This window comes from Spea bombifrons, chromosome 8 (genome assembly GCF_027358695.1).
Source record: "Spea bombifrons isolate aSpeBom1 chromosome 8, aSpeBom1.2.pri, whole genome shotgun sequence".
NCBI classification, from domain to species: Eukaryota; Metazoa; Chordata; class Amphibia; order Anura; family Pelobatidae; genus Spea; species Spea bombifrons.
The window spans coordinates 28,746,058-28,769,584 of record NC_071094.1 but is presented as its reverse complement, the minus strand read 5'-3'; the positions used below and the strand labels follow the sequence as shown (position 1 = coordinate 28,769,584).

The following is a 23,527-nucleotide window of genomic DNA, read 5'->3' as shown; positions in this document are numbered from 1 at the left end:
CAGAGAGCGAAAAGGCCATTAGCAGAGAAACAGAATGTTTTGAGCTATAGCGGACCTCTAAAAAGGACAGATCGTTAATAGCCAAAGTTCATTGTGTGAAACTTCAAACACACTTAAATTATTGGAACAAAAATCTTTTTCCCCTGAATAGTACAGGAGATTTAATTAGGCCCCCATTCATTTCCCTTCACGAAAAAGCATCATCTCTCTGGATGTAACTAAGTTTGTTAATCATAGAGAAGAGAAGCGAGGGATAATTTCAACTGCATCTACCAGGATTTATGAGCCATGTGTGCCAGATTTTTGCTGGTTTATTAATTGCTTTAATGTTGATTTTTAATCAGTTTTACAATGGGAAAATCAACACAATTATAATAAAAACAATTAAGCTTGGAATGTGGTCAAGAAAAAAATGGAAGCTTGAAATATTTGATTTTCCTATTCCGTGCATGTTCCTGACACAGTTTTTCAATTTGATTTAATAAAGATGAGAGCATTTTTGACTTTTAGCTCAATAAGATCTTAAAGTTGCTCTGCCTCTCACTTACCATTTATTTCCTGTCTTATAATTCACGTAGGCTTGATAGATGGTGTCACTACTACAGAAGATGAATTTAATTTTTTTTTCTAATCATATATAGCAAGCAAAAATAATTCATGGCCAGAACTGGAACATAAACTTGTGTATCACATACAGCCCATTGGACACACTGAGCAAAATGGCGCTCATGCAGCCAACCTCCTTCTTTAGTGTGCGGCCACCTGTGGCACTGACTTTAAAGCGCTGGGGCCCAAATTTAATCCCAGTCTGTGTGATTTGCCAGTGTGTTCTTTTTTTTCTTGTCATTCGTTATACAGTATAGATATTTCCTTTGTAGATTTTGTGTCTTCAGAAAGTGTTTTCCGTTTCAATTCCTCCGAGGCTATTTGCGGTTTTACTTGGTTAGCTCTGCTTCACAAAAGTGTATTGAAGATATAATGGAACTTTTCTTGGAAAACTGAAGCTTTTAATAATTTTCCATCATTTCTTAGAGGTTTTTCTAATGTACCTCCTGTCCCAATGTTTTTAAAGAACGTTTATGGTTGCACATCTCAATTCACTTTAGTTTGTTGAAGTGTACATACATTTCATCTCAAAAAGGTATAAATATATATACAAATATGTGTACTAGTTTGTATGCAATGCAGAAGTGTTTGCTTATATCCAGCATGTTTTGTACGTATATATGTATTGGTTGGTGTATGTACATCACTTTTGCCTTTTTTTCTTTTAATTTTTCTAAAATTTTTCACACAAATTCTTCCAATCACTGTGTTACTCTGTACATCATACAAAAGATGCAATGTGGTTATGGCCTTCTCTAGTACTGTGAACTATGAGAAGGCTGATGTAAATGTATAATAGATTTTTGTCTCACAAACTCTTGAAAAATAGTTTGGATAAAAATAATGAATAAATTGCTTAAGTTAGTGTTCATATAATAATCATTTACCTTTTACTAACTATATATGTGATTTTTTAATTGTATGGAATATTCCTGTTCCTGTATTCCAAGGACATACAGTACAGTACAAATTATGCCCAAGGGGAAAATATTTTCACTTAAGTAGGAAGCTGTTTTCAGTTTCTCTATTGTCTTCTGACCTAAGTTGGTAAAATTGGTTGGCATCCTACTTATTAGGTCTCAAAGGACTGAGAATGTATGCAACAAACACATTACACAATTCTTTTTTTCAGTATTACATTGATGGATCTTTTCCAATATTTAGCTGCCTCTCAGAAACTGATAAAAAAAAAAATTGCGTCCACATTTTTGTACATTTTATGTAGGGTACAAATGTCATTCATGCCAAAGCTGATTACCGGGCTTCTGAGTCAGTGTGTTTAACCCCCTGGTGGAGGACAGATGTTCCACCTACTCCCCACCTAGGTTCTCCTCGTCCTGTTCAAGTTTTTTTGGAGCTAGCCCAGGAACAGACTGAGGATAAGAATCAGCCTTGGTAATTTAATGACAGCAGCTAATTATTTACATGTTTGGCCATCCAACGGATGCATGTTGCTGAACCCTACAGTCTTACATTACTAGGTGACACCATTGCAGCATGCAGCATGTATCCAGTAGGCGTCTGCACACTAAAGCACTCAGTTGGCTGCGTGAGTGACACAAATACATTTGTCTCTGTGCACAATGCAGTGTGGCACGTGGTAATGGATGGCCAACCATTAATACAAAAGTTTTGTCTGCTGTGTCACCAACAGTTGATGAATAGGATGAAGTCCAGTGTAAGTAAAACGTGCTACCTTGCAGTGCAGGGGCTGTGCCTGATAACTCTCTGGATTTTACCTGGAGGCTTCAGAAGTCAGAGCTGATTGCCAGGCCTGTGGGTCATTATGATAAATCTCATGTGGGTAATGGCATTTGGTTCTGGCCACCGTTGCACAGCTTCCACTCGTTCCTCCATCTAGTCTTTTTGGGGGCTAGCCGTGCCCCTAAGATGCACAGCTTACCTAATGCATGACAAGCTGAAAAGATTAGAAAGGGTTAAAAAAGACAGTTCTGCTTGCATGGTAAAAGGGAAGGGAAAGCCAAATTTTATCTGATAAAATAAGGTGGAAATGAATTGTGGTGGCCACGTGCTAAACCGTTCTGGGCTTCATTTAGCCTCTTACCTTGTTGGTTTATATTCAATACTTAGCACTTACATTGCTGTATGTGACTTTAAACATGTTGCTTTCCCCCCAGTATTATACATCAAGTTAAACGAAAGGAAGTAGACCAGTGGGCACATTTAATATATTAGAAATTCAGTGTTGGTAAAAAGACAAAGCAGAGACGGATAGCAAAAACAAAGAGCCCAATTACTGTTGTGTGCTTCTCTGTTGGGATATAAAGTGCATTGAGTTCTCTTTTTATATTTAAAAAGGAGGTTTTTGCAGAGTCTAAAAAATAAACAATGTCAGAGAGGTGATATGTGCTGCAATGGTAATGTTATTTGCCTCGATTGGTTTGGCATGTATCCTATATCACAACGAATCATGCTTTTAGTCTGTAGGTCCATCTAATTATCGACTGGTGCTCATGTGTCTTGGTTTTACAAATAAATAGCCTACATGGTTTTATTGCTGCAGTGAAAAAAAAATCATTTGATCTGTTTCTAACAATCCAACTTTTTTTTTAGATTCAGAGAGAAAATGGGACAATGGTATTCTTTCAGAATCTTGTATGATGTGTGTGAGGGTGCGTTTGTGGGATTTGAAGATATGTGCAGAGGATTGGGCTATTGGCTCTTCACTTTTGAATTGGACAGAGTGGAATTTGGGCAATGGTTTTCGGGAGAAAAAAGAAAAAAACATTTTTTAATTCAAATTTGATATTCTTTTATTCTTTTTCTGGGGTTATGCCTCTTGTACTATGACATACATTCTCATCAAGTAAAAGTAGAGCTTATACTTTTTAAATGCTGCCAAGTCGTATCCCATGCACTGAAGGAAGTGGGTAGAATCTTACATGGCCCATGGGTAGAGAAGATGGAACAAAAACACACTTTAAAAAACACATTTAGAGTTTTTTTTTTGTTTTTTTTTTAAATTCTCCTGTGATAATAGGTAACGCTTTCTTTCTAAGTGTCAGCTTTACAGTTTAAAATTTTGATTGATCTGGAACTCCTGCATATTGCAACATATTTCGTTCGAATAATGTTCATGTCTCTTAATAATGAAATCTCCATCTGTGCCATCCAATGAATAATCTCCTACACTTGTGCCTATGGGTCATTTTCACATTGCAAATAATAGGCTTTGTAAATGTATGTTGCCCTGTCTACCCCCTCCCCACCCATAACAATAACAGACTTTATCCTTTTAAGAACAATCAATCTTATTTTACAGAAAATCATAAGGCCAGAAGGGAGAATTATTAATAATGGGTGGTACAAAGCCCATAATAGAAAATGCTGTCATTCTCTCGCCTGTCACCTAAGAGACAGAACATATCTGCACTATATTCCACTCCAAGAAGATTTTGTTCTTGTATTAATATTTATTTGTGCTTTCCCACTGGTATATCACTTTTCCCTGCTTAAATACAGGTGACAATGCTTAGCGATGATGTGTGGTGCTGCAAGTAGATTCTTTATGGTGAATTATTAAAATGTCAATATTTAGATAGAATTTGAGCCACTTCATTAGTATATATATAATGTTGCTTTGTATTAATTATAACTAATAATTAATTATTATACTACCTTTTCAAGCGCTGTTATGAAATATTTGCAATTTTCTATGCATATCTGTGACTTTTTAAAACATTAGTGAAGAACATTATTTTATGGCATTTCGTCCATTTTAAATAAGTAGTTTATTGTACTGGCATACACATATAAATACATCAAGCATATTCTAGCCTCCTGGAAATAAGGGTCACGGGGACTTGAGACCCGAAGATGGTCTACTTATTAAGTGCTGAATTTCTCCGTACATGATATAAATAGCAGTCCAGTTCTTCTAGTGCCGTTCTACTTTACACGGTACAATGCCTTTTTTTAAAACATGGTGCTTATTTAAGTGGTGGGACTCACTTCAATAACTCCTGTCTGCCGAATCGCTGTTCGCTTAAAGGATACCTTAAATCACAAATGTCAAGTTCACGTTTCATCAAAAATACATCAAGCAAAACTTATTAAATGTGATTTGCCACAGGCACTGCTCATTTAAACTTAATTGTATCTATCTCTGTGTTGACCTCTAACCAGTATATACTAAGAGTAACTGTCTTTTATATAAATGCTTCAATGTGGTCCATAATATCATCTCGTTTTACCTACAGCTGCATGAAGTATTCTTATAAACACCTAATGGTTGTCTATGTTTGATGAGCAACTAACGCACCCTATGAAAAGCTTCAAATTGTATATATGCTTTTTGCTTTATGTGTTGCATTAATTAAGCATAGAATTTGATGTCAAAGAAGAACCATTTGGCTCATCTAGTCTGCCCATGTTTTTGCTATAAAGACTAAAACCTCAATTGGGTCCTTGATCTTAGACTAAGTATACTTATCCAACTTTAAATTCCCTTACTGTATTAACCTCCACCACTGTTAATGGGAGGCTGTGCCATGTATCTATCACCCTCTCAGTAAAGTAAAAATGATTCTGCTTTGGCAGTTGGTGTCCAACCCATGATACAGCCCTCCATGATGCATGGTTTATAAGGCATAACAATTTTACTGTAGGACTAGGAACTCAGGACTAGGATCTCTTTAAGATCTATCTAACAGGCTATTGAATTTTAAGCATCTTACCAGCACTCTGATGTAGTCCTGTAATCTCTGGGTTCAGGAGAGTGGCATTTGGTTCCAGCCACATACTGGCCATTTTGCCAACTCCCCAAACCATCCCTACCTCCCAACAGTTAGCCATGTCTCAGTGTGCCCTTCATCCCAGTTGGCTCCCTCTCTATCCAAGCTCCCATATGAGCGTGGGACAGCCCTCTGGGCAAGGATACTGAGAAAGTTCCCAGACATTAATATTAGATGTTTGAATGCACACTAATTAAAAACAAGTAATTCCCATACGATCTGATACTCTATTTTTTAGAATTCTGACTTTATAATTATTCTAGGTATTATCCTAAATACCAAGCTTATATGTGGCCCTAGGGGGCTAAAAGTGATATCCTAGATTAGTACATCTCAGCAAGAGTAGTTATTTATAACAAAAAAGCTTTTTAACCCCTAAAGGACAATGGGCGGTTCCTAAACCCATTGAAAACAATGCATTTTGAGCCCGTACATGTACGGGCTTTGTCATTAAGGGGTTAAATTTTCCTGCAACAGTACTGCCTATAATGGTGATTACTAAAACATCGCAACGAGAATACTTGTCTAGTATTGCATGGTAATTCACTTGCCGGTACACTTTGTATCCTAATTATTGTGAAGTGTACATAATCTGATCTTCTTTATGAAACAGAAATGAACCTTGCTAGGTAATAAGAGGACTGACTTAATAATACAGGCCTTGAGGGCTCGCAAATATTTTTTCTCACGTTCTCAATCAAATAATTATAAAATGCTGAGAGAATGAAAAAGTTATTTTGTTACTTTTAGACAAAGTCTAATAATACATATAGGCTCCCTAAATGCTGGCAAGCTAGATCAATAAAAATGCTAATTTTATTGTCTGCAAAACCACTTGATCTGGAAAGCAGTGAACGTTTACTTTTAGTGGCTTGTTCACTACATGTGCTCAGGAGCTCAAAGCTCATGCCATGCGCGCCACACGTAGTGTATTTTTCATCGCTGACATTATAAAACTCTTTACTTTGCTACCTCTTCAATACGACATAGGCACATTAATCTATGCAGACATTACGCCATGGGACAACTAAGGGTTAATGATGTGTTAAAAAATGTAGAAAACATGGGAAAAGTACTACCTCATTAATTTTATTTTTTATTTATGAGGCTGTAGGAAATGATTTTAGTTTTTTTTCCCCACTCGTGATTCATAGGTTGGTTAAAGTGGATATTATTTCATTAACTGGTGGAATTCTCAGAATTACATTACATTGTACGTTGAAACAATGGGAAACAGAAGTGAAGGCATTTTGTCACCCTGTAAACAATTGGTTTTCACTGCTGCATTCTCCGTATATACAACAGTGTTTAAAAAATAAAAAATAGAGCTTGATGTTGTCACAGAAATCATCAGACATAAATAGTTAAACCTGGAAGAGCGTTGGCCTGTGATGCCATCTGACATCATCCCCCAGAGATGGCGCTTCTGGAACAGTTTCCTCTCTGTAGAAAAGTACTTTGATGCTACACTTGCTATGTCGTTCCCCTGGAGGGTAGAGGTTTGTAGAGGGAAAGATAAAAAGCCATTGTGTTTGTGCAGGACTTTTTTAAAGACCGGCAGAAATACAGCACAGTGTGGGAAAGAGATGATAAAAATCACCATGACTGTGAAAGATTAAAACCAGTGTTTAATGTTATATTAGAATATCAATTATATTTATAGTTTATATTATAGAAGAATTTCTGCACTGTTTTAACAAATATCCTGTTGGGTGTTATGGAGATGGAGAGTAGTGACATAGAATCCCATGATAACCAATGAAAGACTCTAGTTCCAAATGAATACCCTCTTGTAGTGTGCAATATTTTGTAATGACACTGACATACAAAGAGAATAAAGTGTGACAACATCTCCGTCCACAGATCTTACTCCCTGAAAAGTCAGCAATCATGTATATGGAAGAATACAAATTGTTTTTGTTCTTGTCATTATTTCAGTATACTTTTTTATTTATATTCATAAAGACATAGACCATACAACGGCGTCTCCAGCAATCATACTTGGGGGGGGGGGGCACACATGGGAGGACAGGGTCCAAAGTAAGGGGGTAAATATATATATATATATATATATATATATATCTATATATATACACACACACACACACACAGCCAAAGCCTCTGAAAGTTCACCCACCGGACTTAACCCAACATACAAGTTAATCACCCACAGGATTTGCACCAGCACGCAGATCAAACACACAGACACGGGAATTGCCCAGACTGCATCCACACAGAATGCACGCACAGTGGTCTCCTCAGAGTCTGATTTCTTCTCTCTGCCCTTATTATTTCTATAACCTTTAGCCCCAAAACAGTAATGTACAGCCTGTCAGAATACACACGTATACACTAGTCTTACAAATCTCTGCTCAGAAACACATACATACACTTACCCTCAAACAAATACCCTGGCTTACACTTGCACTTTTATGCACATACTCACTTGTTTAAACATACAAACGCTTTCAAAACACAAACACACTTTTTATCTCCCCTTTCTCAAAATTTCTCATTACCTTTCCCCTTTTTGTCCATCTCGCCTTTCTACTGTCATTATCTCTCTTCTTTGTCCTCATTTTGTTATCGCTCTCTCTTGTGTCTCTATCATTCCTCTTATTCATTATCGTATTTGGCCTCTCCCCCGGTATCTCACATAGGCACTTAAATGCTGGTAAATGAACTCTAGATGCCCAGTATCCTTACCCAGTAGCCTGGAGCCCAATGCTTTGTTCCAGGACCCAGGAGGACCTGGTACGTATAGTGTAAGTGCATGTTGTAGGATACACTATACTTACCAGGTCCTCCTGGGTCCTGGAACAAAGCATTGGGCTCCAGGCTACTGGGATACTGGGCATCTGGAGCTCATTTACCTGCATTTAAGTTGTGTGTCTCTCAGACATACGCATTTTAAACACAATACAGCCTGTATTTTTATGCTGGGAGTTTCCTGGCAAATTCGGGACTGTTGGCAAGTAGGACTTGCACATACACATCTGTGCACACACACACACATACACATTCATGCTCACATGCATGTACACATGCTCATACATACACATTGATGCTCACACAGACTTATTATTAAAATATTATTATTAAAATAAGCGCTGTTATTATTTTTAGCATGTCGCAAAGATTCCCTTTCATATACTTTGGGTACCGAGGAGTCATTCAGGCATTGCTAGCATATCACTTTAATGGCAGATGAATACAGCAGAAAGGTCCATTTGTCATTTCCCTCAAAATCAAATTATATCAATTAGGAATAGTTTACATTCGTTAGGATTAATGAATATAGTTCATTTTAGAGAGATAATTGGTGTTTTAATTAGACATTTTGTCTAAATTGGGCAGCATTCTAATTATATTAGCAGTTCCTTTTTGAGGACTATAGCTCACTAACTTTTATACTACTTTTTTGACTTTTTAAACATATATAATATATCTGCTAGCCTTCATGACCTGATGATGGAGAGCTATAAACTCAGACACCAAAGTTAGTTTGGACTTATGGGCGCTTTGCGGATCGTATTTTTTATTTGTAATTAAGAGTCTTTAGGGTTCATAGAGACTTGGCATTGTGAACCTGAACAAAACAAGATATATTAATATATTCCATATGTATATACACATTATATTATGAACATTTATCCTACAATAGTTTTTTTTTTACTTTATCCTAAATACTCATTAATTTGAATTGCTAAATGTCACCTAGAAACTAACATTTCAGAAAAGCAAAATGCACAAAATTAATAGACATCATTAAAAACATTTTAAGATAGTATGCGTAGTAGAAGAGGAAGCTATTACCAAAAGATTCATCATGTTAAGTGAAAAATGAACTTTGCTTCTGCAGTGATTGGCACTATTGTTCAAATCTTCCCTGCTGAGAAGTTTTGCTTGAGTTTGACAAAAAAGATTATGTTTTTTTTTTCCTCTGTTTTTCCCTTTTTTCTCTTTACATACTTGATTAATGTATACATTTGTAGGTTTGTATTTATACACTGGTAATTTGTTTTTCACATACCACCGTTTGCATTCAATTATTGTATTGTTGCAATTTGTAGAGTCTAAATCTTGTTTGTGAACTTCCTTCAAGACAAGAAGATTTGTTGAGGAATATTGAGACTTAGAAATGAAACAGAAGATGTTGCTAAGCAGCTGAGTTATTAGGGGGTCTAATCTACCTATTAGTAATTTTAAGAATTGAATCTCAGGTTAGAGGTTAAAGAAAACATTACAGCAATCTTTTTGAGATCATTACCCTGAAGGATAATTATGTTTAGATGCAGTTGAGAAACCTAGAATTCTCTTATAGTCGTTCACTGGTCCAACTTAGAATGGTAAGTGGTAAGATTTTATTGGAACTGGTATAGAGAGAGCCAATGTAGATGCAGTGGTCGGCCAATGTATTTACTTTCATTTAGCAATCAGAAGATGCCCAGCAGTACCACCAGTTCAGCACTGGCAGATTTGGGGTGGCATTTCTGCAAATGAAGTTGGGGATTTGGTCAGAATTAATGGTCTCCTAGATGCTGAGAAGTACAGGCAGATATCTTATCCATCATGCAATACCATCATTTATTCTGCAGCAGGGAAATGACCACAAACATACAGCCAAAGTCATTAAGAACCGTCTTCAGCATAAAGATGAAAAAGGTGCCCTGAAAGTGGTGGCATGGCCCCCGCAGAGCCCCGATCTCAATATCATTCATTCTGTCTGGTAGTACATGAAGAAAAAAGAAGCAACTAAGGCTGCCTAAATCCACAAAGGAATTGTGGTTTCTTCTCCAACCCACCTGCCGAGTTCCTTAAAAGACTGTGTACAAGTGATGCTATTTTTAAGGCAAAGGGTGGTCACACCAAATATTGATTTGATTGAATTGTCTTCTGTTCATTCACTTTGCATTTTGTAAAATGTTGAAAATTAACATATTTTTGACATCATTCTTACTTTACAGCTTTTTTCACACCTGGCTAAAACCTTTGCTCAGTAGTACAGTTTTAGTACATATTTACCTTTTCCCATACATGCATCAACACATACATTATCCCATACACATTCTGCATATTCCCAGAGCAGGGCCATCTGCTGTACTTGAATTCATGCCAAAACAGTACCTTAACAAAATTATTTTTAAGCAATTTATAAAAACCATCCATGATAAAAATGTGAAAGAGTGTTTTCTAGATTTTAAATTAAATTTAAGGCCTGTGGAATAATTTTCTTTAGTGCTCTTCCCTTCCTGTTGCTTCTCACTGCAACCTCCTACACACAAAAAACGATTAGGAAATGCTCTTAAGAACAAGAGCGTAGGAAATTGCACCCTCAAACCACTCAAAATCAGCACTGTGTAATGCAATATTTCGAAAATTCTATGATTGTAGTGATATTTTTAAACATGTTTGTGAAACTCTAAAATGTTCTTTTACGTACAACCCCCCCCCCAGAATTTCTATTAACCTTCATGCAGTTTGTAAAGCATTCGAGATCAAGAGTTGTCTACTGGTATAGTAAAGCTAGAAGGAGCTTTGTTGTACTAAAAATCCCAGGATTTATCTTTTTTATCTATTTTATCTATTCTATATATCTATTTATACCAACCTAAGCATTACCTATAGACTGGATTCATGTTGGTAGAAAGTAATTTAGCCCATCCATTTTCCTGATTGATTATCAGGACCCTTTTCCCGTAGGTAACATTCTATGTTGCAATATTTGTTTAGTTTCAGTATGTACCTCTATAATTCGAAAAATGAAATCGATTCACGAAAACTGGAGTTATGGTTATGTTTATTTAAACAGAGTTCTATAATTGTTAACGCCAACACATTCGCACATGATGAGGTATGCATAAGTAGCGAGTATTTTAATGGGACTCAATAACAGTAGTGGGATTCAATGACTTTGTTGATAAGCAGCACAAAGGATCCAGAGGAAAGTCATGGAAAGTGTACAAAATCTGAGAATTATTCGGCTATGGCCCTGCTACTGTGCGGTTCTTGATATATTCTGTGCTTTATACCTTTATGAGTGGCTTCCTCTTTTTAATGAAATTGTCTAAGTTGTATTTATGTTTGAATTTTTTAGAATGTTCGTTTTTGGTCTAATAAGTGCATATGTATATCACAAAGGGTATATACTCTGCTTTTTGATTGAATTACACATTTTCCCCTATATGTATTCCGTGCCTTTGTGAATATTGAAGTTTCTGAGCGAAAATAAAGATATCTTTTTGTTCATAGAGAGTTTAGCAAGACATGTCCATGAGAAATGTAATAATAAACATAATATTGGAAACAAGACCTGAGGGTAGAATTGCTTACCGCGTAGAAATAGCATGGTTTTAGATACAGAGATTCTGAATACAATTCTCGGCTGAAGCAGTAATAACATAATTCACATTTTTGTATCCTTCTCAGTGTTGAAATGGGCTTAATTGTGTGAAAACTGCTTTAACATGTTAGTTGCCATATTGCTGTATACATTTTGTGCATTTTATTATGATGAGGTCTTGTAATAAGGGCTGCCAAGAGGGTTGTTTTAAGCAAATGTATATGAAATTGTCATTGAATCTTTCATTATATATTAGAACAGTATCATGGGAGTTTTAGATCATTACCAAGCTGGCCTTGTATACCCTTGAAAAAAAACAGAGGTGCCAGCAAGTCCATTGATCCTCATACTACCATAGGAAAAAAAATTTGGAAGCCACCTAAACATCATGGGGTTATAAATCTGTAGCTTGGTAACCAGTTAAGTTCCACTGATATTTGGGCTTATTGACTTAAAGTTTGGTTATATGAGCATTCAAGTGCCTGTGATTTTAAATTTTGCAAGGTTTTGGCAAAGACATACAAGTTTAATTACATCTAAATCACCCCCCCCCAAAAAAAAAACATTTAAATAAATACGTCTCCGTGCACACTGGGACAGGGTGTAGGTAAATAAACCTGGGGCAGTATAGTGCCCAAATATACGTCCGAGCCTCCTGTTCATAGGTACCCTGTGGGAGGCACAGATCTCAAACTGTCTTACCCTCAACTGCCATTCAGTTCCCGGATGTCAGTCTTTTGGGGACATCCTTACCCTCACCTCTGCCCACTGGGTTGAGGGTGTTTAAAAAGTATTAAAAACCCTCTGTGGCTCATCCCCTTCCTTCATCTCTGCCTATTTGTATGGGATGGTAAAACAAAAATAAAAAAACCCTACCCCATAATCTGTAAATTCCCAGGTAGGTCCACCAAAAGTCTATGACCTGTTAGAAAGATCATCACTTTCCTTTTTCAGAGCCAACGATGGTCAGCAAAAACCATTGATCCTCATTTTCAGACTAAGGAACAAAATTCGGCTCTGGTGCTTGTATTCTCCCAAGCACCATGCACGAAGATACATTGCATCTTTAATTGACTTGAATGAGCCGCAGACTTAAATGGGGCTTATAACCTGAAGGGTATACATTAAGAACCCATGTAACAGTGATATGAGGACAAAACCTTGTCCAAGCATGATCATGAAATGATATATAATGTCTTATGTTTAGGTGCTAATGTTTGACATTGGTAAAGTTACAGTGTATAAGTTTATCTGCTATATAGTATCTGCTTTGTGATACCTAACTTGTTATTTTACAATGTATAGTGCTACCTGTGTCCCAGTTAAACCGTAGATTATCATTATGCATGATTTCAGTAATGACCCTGCACAGTTATCTGTGTTTGCAGTTCATTATCTCTGTTTATATTTTTACCAAGCAAATCAATATCAATATATAGAAGCAAGTGATTATGATAATTACGAGATAATTACACTTCAGCTGCAAGGGATGTTTTGGAATCATTGAGCACCATGTCCTGCTCTTAAAAAAAAAGTATGAACTGTAGTGATTAATCAGATGCATTGTATAATCCAGGGAGAAGGCTTTTGGCTACCAGCACCTGATTCTAAAAGTAGATGTGTTGCTTTAAGTGATGTGTGCCCTTAAAGTCAATATGAATAAATATGGCTTTCATTGTAAAGAACCAAAATAACACTATACTCTCTCTACCCCTATTACCTGGGAGGTACACTATATGGACAAAAGTATTGGGACACCTGACCACAGACTTTTATGACATTGCATTCCAAAATGTCTAAATTTTGGACATAGCATTTTCCAAATGTCTAAACATTTCCCTTCACTGGAAGTAATGGGCCGAGGATCAAGCTTCTAAAACAATGCCTTTCTAAAACAATATCCAGACCCCTTTTGAAGGCATCTAAAGTATTTGATAACACAACCTCCCTTGGCAGTGGATTCCATACCTTTATTGTCCTTACTGTAAAGAATCCCTTTGTCGTCTATGAAATCTTCAGTGTTGCGGACTTTTATGCAACATACGCCTCAGCACTTGGAGACCCTGTTCTGTGACTTTATGTGGTCTTCCCCTTTGTGGCAGAGTTGCTGCTGTTCCTAATAACTTGCACTTTTCAATAATACCACTTACAGTCAGCTTGGAATATCTAGCAGGGATGAAATTTCACAAACTGACTTATTGGAAAGGTGGCATCCTATCACAGTATCACGCTTGAATTCACTGAGCTTTTCATAATGACCCATTTTTCACAAATGCTTGTAAATGCAGACTGCATAGCTTGATGCTTGATGCCATACACCTGTGGCAACGGGTCTGATTGAAATACCTTAATTTTATAATTAGATATGTGTCATTTTGTCCATATAGTGTACTTACAGAATATGGGTTGCTTTGGAGTAAATGAGATTGAACTAGCACCCTTACTATTGTGGCAAGAAGCATGAGAAAGATTAATGGCATGTTCTTTTTATGAAAAGAAAGGAGATTCTACAAAGAGCTGGATTGCCATTTTTTTTCTGTCGAGCCACCTCCACCTCTAGAATAAGGGAAACCAATAAGTAGCTCTTCAGCCACAATTGAATTACAACTCCTTGACTCTTGATTCCCCCTTGGTTTCCTGGATGATACCAAATCATGGGAGGTTCTATTTACCTGTTAGCTACCCCTGACTTAAATACACATTTTGGCCCATTGTAAAAAAAAAAAGTTAAAACACACTGGCCTACCTTGGACAGTAAGCTCACAAAAAGACCAAATCTAACCTGATAAACCAGTCTTCAAGGACTTGACTACTTTCCATTGTATCTTGCAGTCTTTAGCTGCAGACTCAGGTAGATGCACATGACGAGAGCTACAGCTGTTGGTCCCAACTCTTCAAATCATAAAAGAGAAGGGGGCTGATGTCTCTTACCCCCTCGTTATCGGCTTAACCCAGCTCACATACATGTGAGCAAAACATAGTTGCAATGTTTGGCATGAAGAAGCTAAATACACCTAGGAACTTGATAGGTTTCACCCGGAGTCACTGGGTTAAGTTGTGTATCCCAGGTGCACCAGGAGGGGAGCAGTATTTGATCACGCCAACTTCCCACCCAGAGTCTGCCTAGTCCCTCTTTTGAGTGTAATTGGAGCATGCCCTACCTTACATTTCTGAAACGACATACAGGAGAGGGGACTTTCTGTGCAGTCAGTCCTGGGAAGTGTCCAGCTATGCACAATTATAAGGTAAAATATGGTAATTGCCCTAACACCCCAGTTAAACTCTTTAACAATACAACTTCATAACATATCCATATGCAGATGTGCCAGCAAGTATATAATTGCGTGTGCTTTTTGTTTTTACGCTCACACTATATAATGTCACAATATGTTTGCACTGTTATTCATCTGTTTATGTATGCTCACATACACAGCAGTATATGCTATTTCATCTTATTATTCATCAAGAAAAAATAGAAAATACATTTGGCATCAGTTATTTTGTGCTATAATGTGGGGAAGATTGCAGGTCAATGAATGAGAGCAGGGAACTGGTGTGTCTGCGTGATAGACGCTCCCAGAAAACCATTTTGCAATAATGTTTTTGATTTGAAAGTGCTCTTTTCATATTCTCAACAATAAAGAAACTGATTGTGTCATTTTATTTCTTCAGGATTTTCCATTCTTCAGGCCATTATGGAAGCAGCCGTACAGAACAACTGGCAAGTGACAGCCAGATCAGTGGGGAATATAAAAGATGTTCAAGAGTTTAAACGCATCATCGAAGAAATGGATAGACGTCAGGAAAAAAGATTTGTGATAGACTGCGAAGTTGAGCGAATAAACACGATTTTGGAACAGGTATATAAAAAAAGTTACATTTCATTTTTATTGTGTTAGACCGGAGAACTGAATACATTTATAATAAAACATAGACATAGTCCCTGAACTGTGTTCAGTTTTAATGCCTGTTGTATTTGTTTGTTGCATGTATGATTTGGAAATGTGGATCTGTTAGAAAAATAAATACTGGATGCCTTTCAGTGTTACGCATTTATTTCAATAGTAATAGCTATATATGCAAAAAACGTGTAATCGGTGTGTGTCCAACCCTGTTGTCACAGATTCACAGATATAGTCAAGCCTATTCATTTAAGTGTGAGGGCTTGCAACTTAGCTAAAATGTGAGTTTGCAGCACCAAACATGCATAAGTTGGACAAAAGTCCAACTCATATAAACAAACATCACATACAAGCAGGAGATAGAAGGGTATGCAAGTTAAAAAAAAAAAAACAAAAGCAGGCAACTCGCATATTGATTAATTTGAGGGTCCGGGTGACCTGTAGAGGTTGTTGGTCACTTAGGAGGATTGGTTAGGATGATGGCTGATGATTGTACGGGCAGATTATGTTGCAGTTCCCTGCAGTTTTTCTCCAGTTTAGCTCCAGTGTAACTCTTATCAGTTGAAAAGAAAGGGGATACAGCAGAAGATGAGGGGTTCAGGGGTGGATTAAACGCAATGAGATAACCATACCAGGTGAAAACAAGGGGTTACAGCACGGCGCAAGGGGTTCAGAGGTGGATCAGGTAATAAGACCTGTAAGAGACGGTTGAGATTTATACAGATTGTCAGGTGAGTAGCTGGATAAAAGCATGAAGACCAGGGATGGATGTCTGCATAGTCTAGTGTAACTCTTATCTGTCCACTTACAAAGAGTCCACTTGGGATGAGGCCACAGCAGATACATATTACAGTGACGTATATGTCAATGGAGGATTTTTAGGAGCTCATCTCTATAGATAAAGTTTATAGTTTAAAGAAACTTATTGAATGTAGTTTATCTAGAATAATAAACGATTGTAATTACTTCCATTAGAAGGATTGTAAATCTTTGCAGCTTATGAACCCAGATGGATTTATTTACCTAGATCATAAAAAAGAATAATAAAATTACTGTCAAAAGTAACAGTAATAATACCTGTAAAAATGTTATTGCCGTATGTAACACATTTTTCATTATGTGAATCAAATTATCAGCACATTTATTTCAAATGCATTTATGTACAGTTGCCAAATTTCACAGCATTTGCAAGTTCAGCTGTGTCTTTTCTTAAATGCCACTCACTTATACGTTTTGGGGAGAATCATGTGTATATCAACGATATACATCACTGCATCAATTACCAAACAATAGTTTTAGACTTAATGGCAGATTAGTCGTTTTAATGGATAAGATCAGTGCTAAATGGTGAATGATGTATTTATCTTCAGTGCAGGTATTTATCTATATATTTTATATAACAAACCAAATGAACAATGAATAGGTGAAATTTTTCACATAACATACAAAAGGGCAAAACTGAGATATTTATTAACCCCATCAAGTTAGATGATATAACCTAGTATTTAATAACATGGACATTCTGATCTAAAATTGTCTAATATAATTACAAATAAAAAAGGTCTTGATTAGAAACATAAAAACATAGAATTGATGGAAGATAAGAACAATTTGGCCCTAGTCTACCCATTTTTCTTAATCTTTATCTTAGAATCAGGATTGCTTTATGTCGATCTCATTCATGTTCCATTTATCAAGCATCCTCTTAGTAAGTATACCTATCAAAAGAGCTAACTGTTAACTGTATGAATTGGATATAGAAGGCTGAGAAGATGGTAAACAAAGTGAGAAACAAATAAATGTTAACCCCTTCCGTACCGGCGTTCTCGGACTGCGTCTTCACTTGCTCGTGATTCGCTTCAAAGTGATCACGCGCACGGAATTGAGGGGGAGTGGCTGCTACCGATCGCTGGGAGATCCCAGCTGTCAGTAGCAGCCGCCCCTCTCGATCCCAGCATCCATAGCGACATTGGATCGTGCATCATCGATGACGTACCTGGTACGTCCCGGTCTGTGGGTGACACCCAACCAGGAAGTACCAGGTACGTCATCGGTACAGAAGGGGTTAAAAGAAAAGTAAAACTTCTTTACGTTATATCAAAATCTCGGATCCTCTAGTTCAGGATTATGACCTCTTGCCCTACCATTTCTCCTCATTCCAAAGAAACTTTCCTCTTGTACTTAGTTAAATCCCTTTCTGTATTTAAATGTTTCTATCACATCTTCCCTCTATCTTCTTTTCCCCAAGCCATACATATTGACAAGTAGAAAGTGCGGAATGTACCGTACAATTACATATTTCATTGAGTTGAACTATGAATCATATCTTCAAGTGCTGTTAACATAGTAATTTAGGTTGGAGAAAGATGCAAGTCCATTGAATTCAACCCTTTGCTAAGACAACTTTAATTTATGTCATAATCATCTGATATAGAATGTGTCATCATGTCTCCACTAGAATCTTTATTTGGCTATTTTTATATATAGGAAAGAGCATGATCTCCCAGACAGCGTTCTTCTGTGCATATATGTTTAAACAATTTATTTGACAGGGTACATTTATTTATGTTTTTTTTTAAATTAAATCAAATAGTTGAACTGAATTTGGTTGATGTTTAGGAAGTACTTTTCCAATACAACAGTACAATACAACACAGCAGGACTAAAACATAATATGAATATATATATATATATATATATATATATATGAATATTAAAGATTCAATATTATTGGGTTCATTTATAGCTTTATATAGATTGCAGAAGTTAACCAATCAGTCCACCCACATGGGACGTAGTATAAGCGCAAGTTGCTACTAAGTGGTTATATCTTGAAGCGTTTTTATAGCTCATGTATATTTTCATTCCAGATTTTCACTAGAAAGATATTATACTTATCAGAAATCCATTTTATTGTTATAGATCAACAGTTTGCTTAAAAATCTGCAATATGCAATCATGTTGTAAATCAGTTGTTAGTAGATCATTTATCAAAATACTGAAAATGTTTCAAAATATTTCTTGGGTTGTCATATTATGAATTATGGTTCTGCTATTGAATAGCAGTGAAGACGTCTGTCAGGAATATTGACATATTTTTAATATACTAAATATCGTAAGATAATAGATGTTTCAAAAAAGCTTGTGGATTTTTTTTGTAGTTCACAGCGAACAAAGGATGTATTTATAGGGGACACAATTCCCTAGAATATGCCTTGTGAAATAAAGACAGTAGGTTTCCCTAGTTTATACATGTCCTAGTGGATACAATTAAAAAAAAAACAATTATTTCTCTTTAATGTCATAAAAATATATTCTTAAATTCTATCTAGTCTATTTCATTTTAAGAGCAACAAACAAAAGAAAGAAATGTTAAGTTAGATTTTCTTGCAGAACAAGTCATGCTGCATTAAGTCAGAGTCTATATCTTCTTTTCTAAAATAAAGCCCTTACTTGACCTTATATTCCAGAAACTATTGAACTTTTCTCCAGCTCATTTCAGTTCAACTAAACCATTTTTGTTTTGTTGAAATCTTCGGGCCCAGTACCAATTTTGGGTCACCCCCCTCCCAGCCTATATAATCCCCTAGGTGCCCTCCAAGTAATAAAAGAAAGGCCAGCATATTCTTCCAGGTTTAGCCATGTTTGTAAAAAACAACCTCTTCCCAGTTGCCTATGGTTAAAAAAGCTGACTGTCTTTCCCTAGGGCCCCCTTGTTTAAAAAAAAACACATCCCTTTTCCCTTTCCCTTTACCCCAGGACTCTTTTATAAAAAAAAAGAAAAAAAAGTGCTGATGGGTCATTGTGCAGTTTTTTTCTCCAGAAAAGAAACAATGGACAGGCCCAAAATAATGACCATTCACCACAAATGAGATTTTCCCAAAGAATAAAAGACAAATTGATTGTCCATACTTTCCAAGATATAGATCTTCAAAGGTTATGTTCTTTCATCATGCCACATGGAACTGGGGGTTTTGACCTGAGGTTGAGTAATTATTTTAGAAAATTGACTTCCTGTCTCCTTCACCTACAGCAGAGTACAAAACTCTACAGAGCTAAGAGCCACATGACTAACAGTTGGCTAGTTGCCTCGGACCCTTGTACTAAAGACCACCACACATTTTGTGAGAGCAAATGTTAATTATAGTAAACTTGAATGACATGAAGGGCATTTATTTGGCTGAATATGATACATAAATTTAAAATTGTAAGATTTATATGTAGAGTGGTATAGAGTATGACTCCCAATCCTATCCATTGTGTGGGTAACCCAGTTCTTAACATTACTGAGTCCCCTTGGTTAGGATGCTTTTCGGTATAAAATATCAGTTCCTCATTCACTGATACTTTAGATTTGGTTTGGACTCTAGTGACATAAAATTAAGGAAAATGATGAAAACTGACTTGCTGTTCCAGGGCCAAACATATTTAATACAATTTTAGAAAAGTAAGGCTAAATACAAGATCACTTTAATGGAAGAAACATTACCTGGTGTCAAAAGACCCCAACATTTTACTGAACCCTTAGCTTGATAGCCTTTGACCCCTGCAGTTGCCCATCAAACCTTGATCACATATAATCTCAGAATGGGGGACTTTTATAGTCTTCAGGTCCAGTTTTCACAGCCCATAGTGTCAGCGTCCCAATGTGTTCTCCACAAAATAATAGATGACTAGCTATGTTCCCAAGATTTTCTAAAAAAACACTTCTTCCAGGGGACCCTTATTCTAAACAAACCACATATTTCCCCAACTTATTCCTCCCAGGGGCCTCATATTAAAGAAGCACATTGCCTGCCCAGATTCCCAGCATTTTCCATGAAAACATTGTAATGTATGGGGGCCAATACACCAGTGTGAGACTGGGGGACCCAGAGCCCCTTTTACACACAAACAGCAATACTGGTTGTACCACTCCGTATCACTGGCTACAATGCAATGCTCAGACTGCAAGTTTGCATGTCAGACTGTGTTTCTCATACGTTTTACTTGTCCGAGTGTTAATTACATGCCTGGTGCTGAAAAAAATGAAACACAGGAAAACGCATTTTGTATATTTTGGGAATGATACTTAATGAAGATTGTTTGAATAAGATATGAAAGCTCATTAGCCTAAAGTTTAACTAGATGCAAAAATCATAGTCCATTGAAAGCCGGAATAATCTGTAGGCATGATTGGTGAAAGTATTCACATACAAATTGTGAGATTGTTTTTCATTGACTCAATGCTAGGAAACTGGTAAACCTACAGTATTTATTATTGGCAGTTGAGTATTTCATTTTCTCAGTTTTGTATTAATCTGAAGTCAAATGAAGAGGTAGTGGATGCTGGAACTGAGTTTCATATTACATTAGGAGTCCTGTTGATCAGTAAAATCTGCCTTCTCTCTGCTTCACAAAGGTCAGTTCATCTGCTCTAAATGAGCTTCCCAAATCAGTTCACCGCATTCAGACTAAATCCGTCCTGTAAAATCCCAATATGCAGTTCAATGTCACAGCTCAATCTCCTTCATTTCTCTATAGGCCTGCGCTGTATGAGTATGTGATAAATGTACTTATTAGTCCTACTGCCGTATTCATTGCAAAGCTCTAGTTATTCCTTTATCCCCTTTGAACAAGCTTTTATGTGGCTGATTGGGTCTGCAATACTTTACAAATCCAGAAGCTCTGTTTTATACATGTGAATGCATTTATGAAGAGGAACGAGCTAGCTTGATGCACAGGCGCTGCATTGTAAAAGAACTAACATGATTTGCAAAAAGTAAAATAAAATGCTACATTATCATCATAGCTGTCTCCAGTTCCACCAACCTCTTGAAGCTAATTTATACAAAAATTCATGTATGCAATTATTATTACCCAAGGCTTTATGTTTTCCAAGTATATCGAACAAAACACATTTTTTAAATAAGTAGTCACCTAACCTAACACTTAATTATGCATGTTAATCATTGAAATAGAGACACATTGCCATTTATAACATACATAATTCAACACTCTTTATTCTATCACGTGCATGGTAGTGCATTATGGTGTTCTCTTTATGCAGATATTACTGCTTTTAGGAAAGGGCTAATGTGTAGCCACTCTCTGCATTGATGAAGGTGATGGATGATGCTACCAGTGTTACCTTAAAGAATACGATTTCCTTGCACAATGCAAGTATTCAGTCGGATATACTGACGCGTCTCTAGCAATAGGCTACATTATATATGTCAAAACGGTATCAACAGAGGTATCTCTGAGAACAAGGATGACAGCCACTTTATGTAGGGTGGCATGTTTCATTATAACCTTTTACTGGAGGCCTTATGATTTATGAGGAGTTGTTGGGCATTGTACTTGTTCTCAGGGCACACTGATTTATACAGGGAAGTGTATGGAGGATCTGGTTGTCTCATATAATGGTACATAACGAATGCTAAGATTGACATTATTTGCTGGTATATCTGCTACGATATCTTAATTTTGTTTAGAATGAGACTTTGTATTTTGATGGGACACTTTCTGGATTAGCCTGGTGTTAAATCTAGGGAGTGGTTCCTTACTATGGAACATGTTTAATCATGTTTAGGGGCAACCTTTTTTGTTTCCTTTGAGTTTATTTTTTAAAGTTATACGTTTTAAGGGATTACTACATACAATATCGTCAGTGGTTGTATTCTATGTTTTTGGATCTGCTGACAATTGCCCTTGTAGTATATGTCCACATATAAAAAATGAATTGCCACACAAATTATTTCCCTAAGGAGCAGGGCTTAGTCTCCAGTTAGTCACACTCTCCCAGAGCAAGTACGAATGTCAATATGAACTCCACATGTTCCTAAGGAATACAATGCATGTGCTATGCAAGATTGTCTTTAATGGACAACTCTACTTTAGGGACTGAAAAAGTCCACTCCACTCCCATAACTTGAGTAGAAGCTCATCACATTAAGTTTGTAATGCATGCTAGACAGGTGACAGTCCATTTAAACACCAGGTGTCAGAATAAGCATGATTTTCTCCTTACACAGCTCGGACAACCCTATTTAGATATCTCTGAAATTCATCTGAACAGACAGAATGTTTGAGAATTCACTTGTTCCCATAACACGTTCCTCTTGCAGCACTGATCAGTAAATGTCGTCAGCAAACTAGAAAGGGAATGGTCTAGTAGTTCTCTTTAATGCGTCACATAGCTGCAGGACATCAATGTTTTTTGAGTTAAAATAATTATAATAATAGAAGTTGGTTGTCTGTGTCTTTAACCCAAAAAGTCAATAGTAAACCATTTCGAATATCCGTTATTCTAACAATATATGTACTGCCAGATAAATAGGTTGGAAAAAGGGGACACAAGTCAATCAGGTTTAATTTTTCTTTTTTAATGCCCATATTTGTTAACCTAGGAGACAAAACAATAATAATAGCATTGCTATTTCCAGTTTTGCCTCAAGGTGCAAGGAAATGTTTTCATTATCTCCAGTTATAGCTTTATAAGATATCTAAGCTTTGGTTATAACGGCAGTGGAAACAAACATTTCATTTTTTCATTAGGAAGAGAAAGGGGTTGACTGTTCTATTGAGTCTTTTAAATGTCCTTTCAACGCACTATACATTTGTTTGGCGCTGAAAAGCTTTTTATCAACTATCTCTAGAACTTGTTTACTGATGCGCAGAAATAAACTATAGACACATTTGGATGTGACTATAAATTATTTAGACAAGAAGTGACTGCAGATTTCGATATAGTTGACATATTGGTGTGAGCATATGTAAAACGTAATAACAGCGTGAACGTGGATTATCATTTTCATGACTGCATAGTAATCAAATACATTTTTAACAACCTTGAGTTATCCCTTGCATGTCCCAGTATGTGTAGTTCTGTGACCTCTTGTAAGGAGAATAATGAAAAAATATCTTGTATTAATATTTAT

General features: G+C 36.5%; 1 protein-coding gene across 3 annotated transcripts in view; it reads left to right on the top strand.

The window, feature by feature from the left end:
• The window catches only part of GRIA3 (glutamate ionotropic receptor AMPA type subunit 3), a 109,223-nt gene that overhangs the window by 50,578 nt on the left and 35,118 nt on the right, over positions 1-23,527 (top strand). For all 3 annotated transcript variants that reach the window (XR_008355311.1, XM_053474235.1, XM_053474236.1), the window contains exon 4: positions 15,376-15,563. Coding sequence is in view for 2 of the 3 variants with exons in the window: in XM_053474235.1 (XP_053330210.1) it covers positions 15,376-15,563 (188 nt within the window). In the remaining variant the exon portion in view is untranslated. The remainder of the gene's footprint in view (positions 1-15,375; positions 15,564-23,527) is intronic.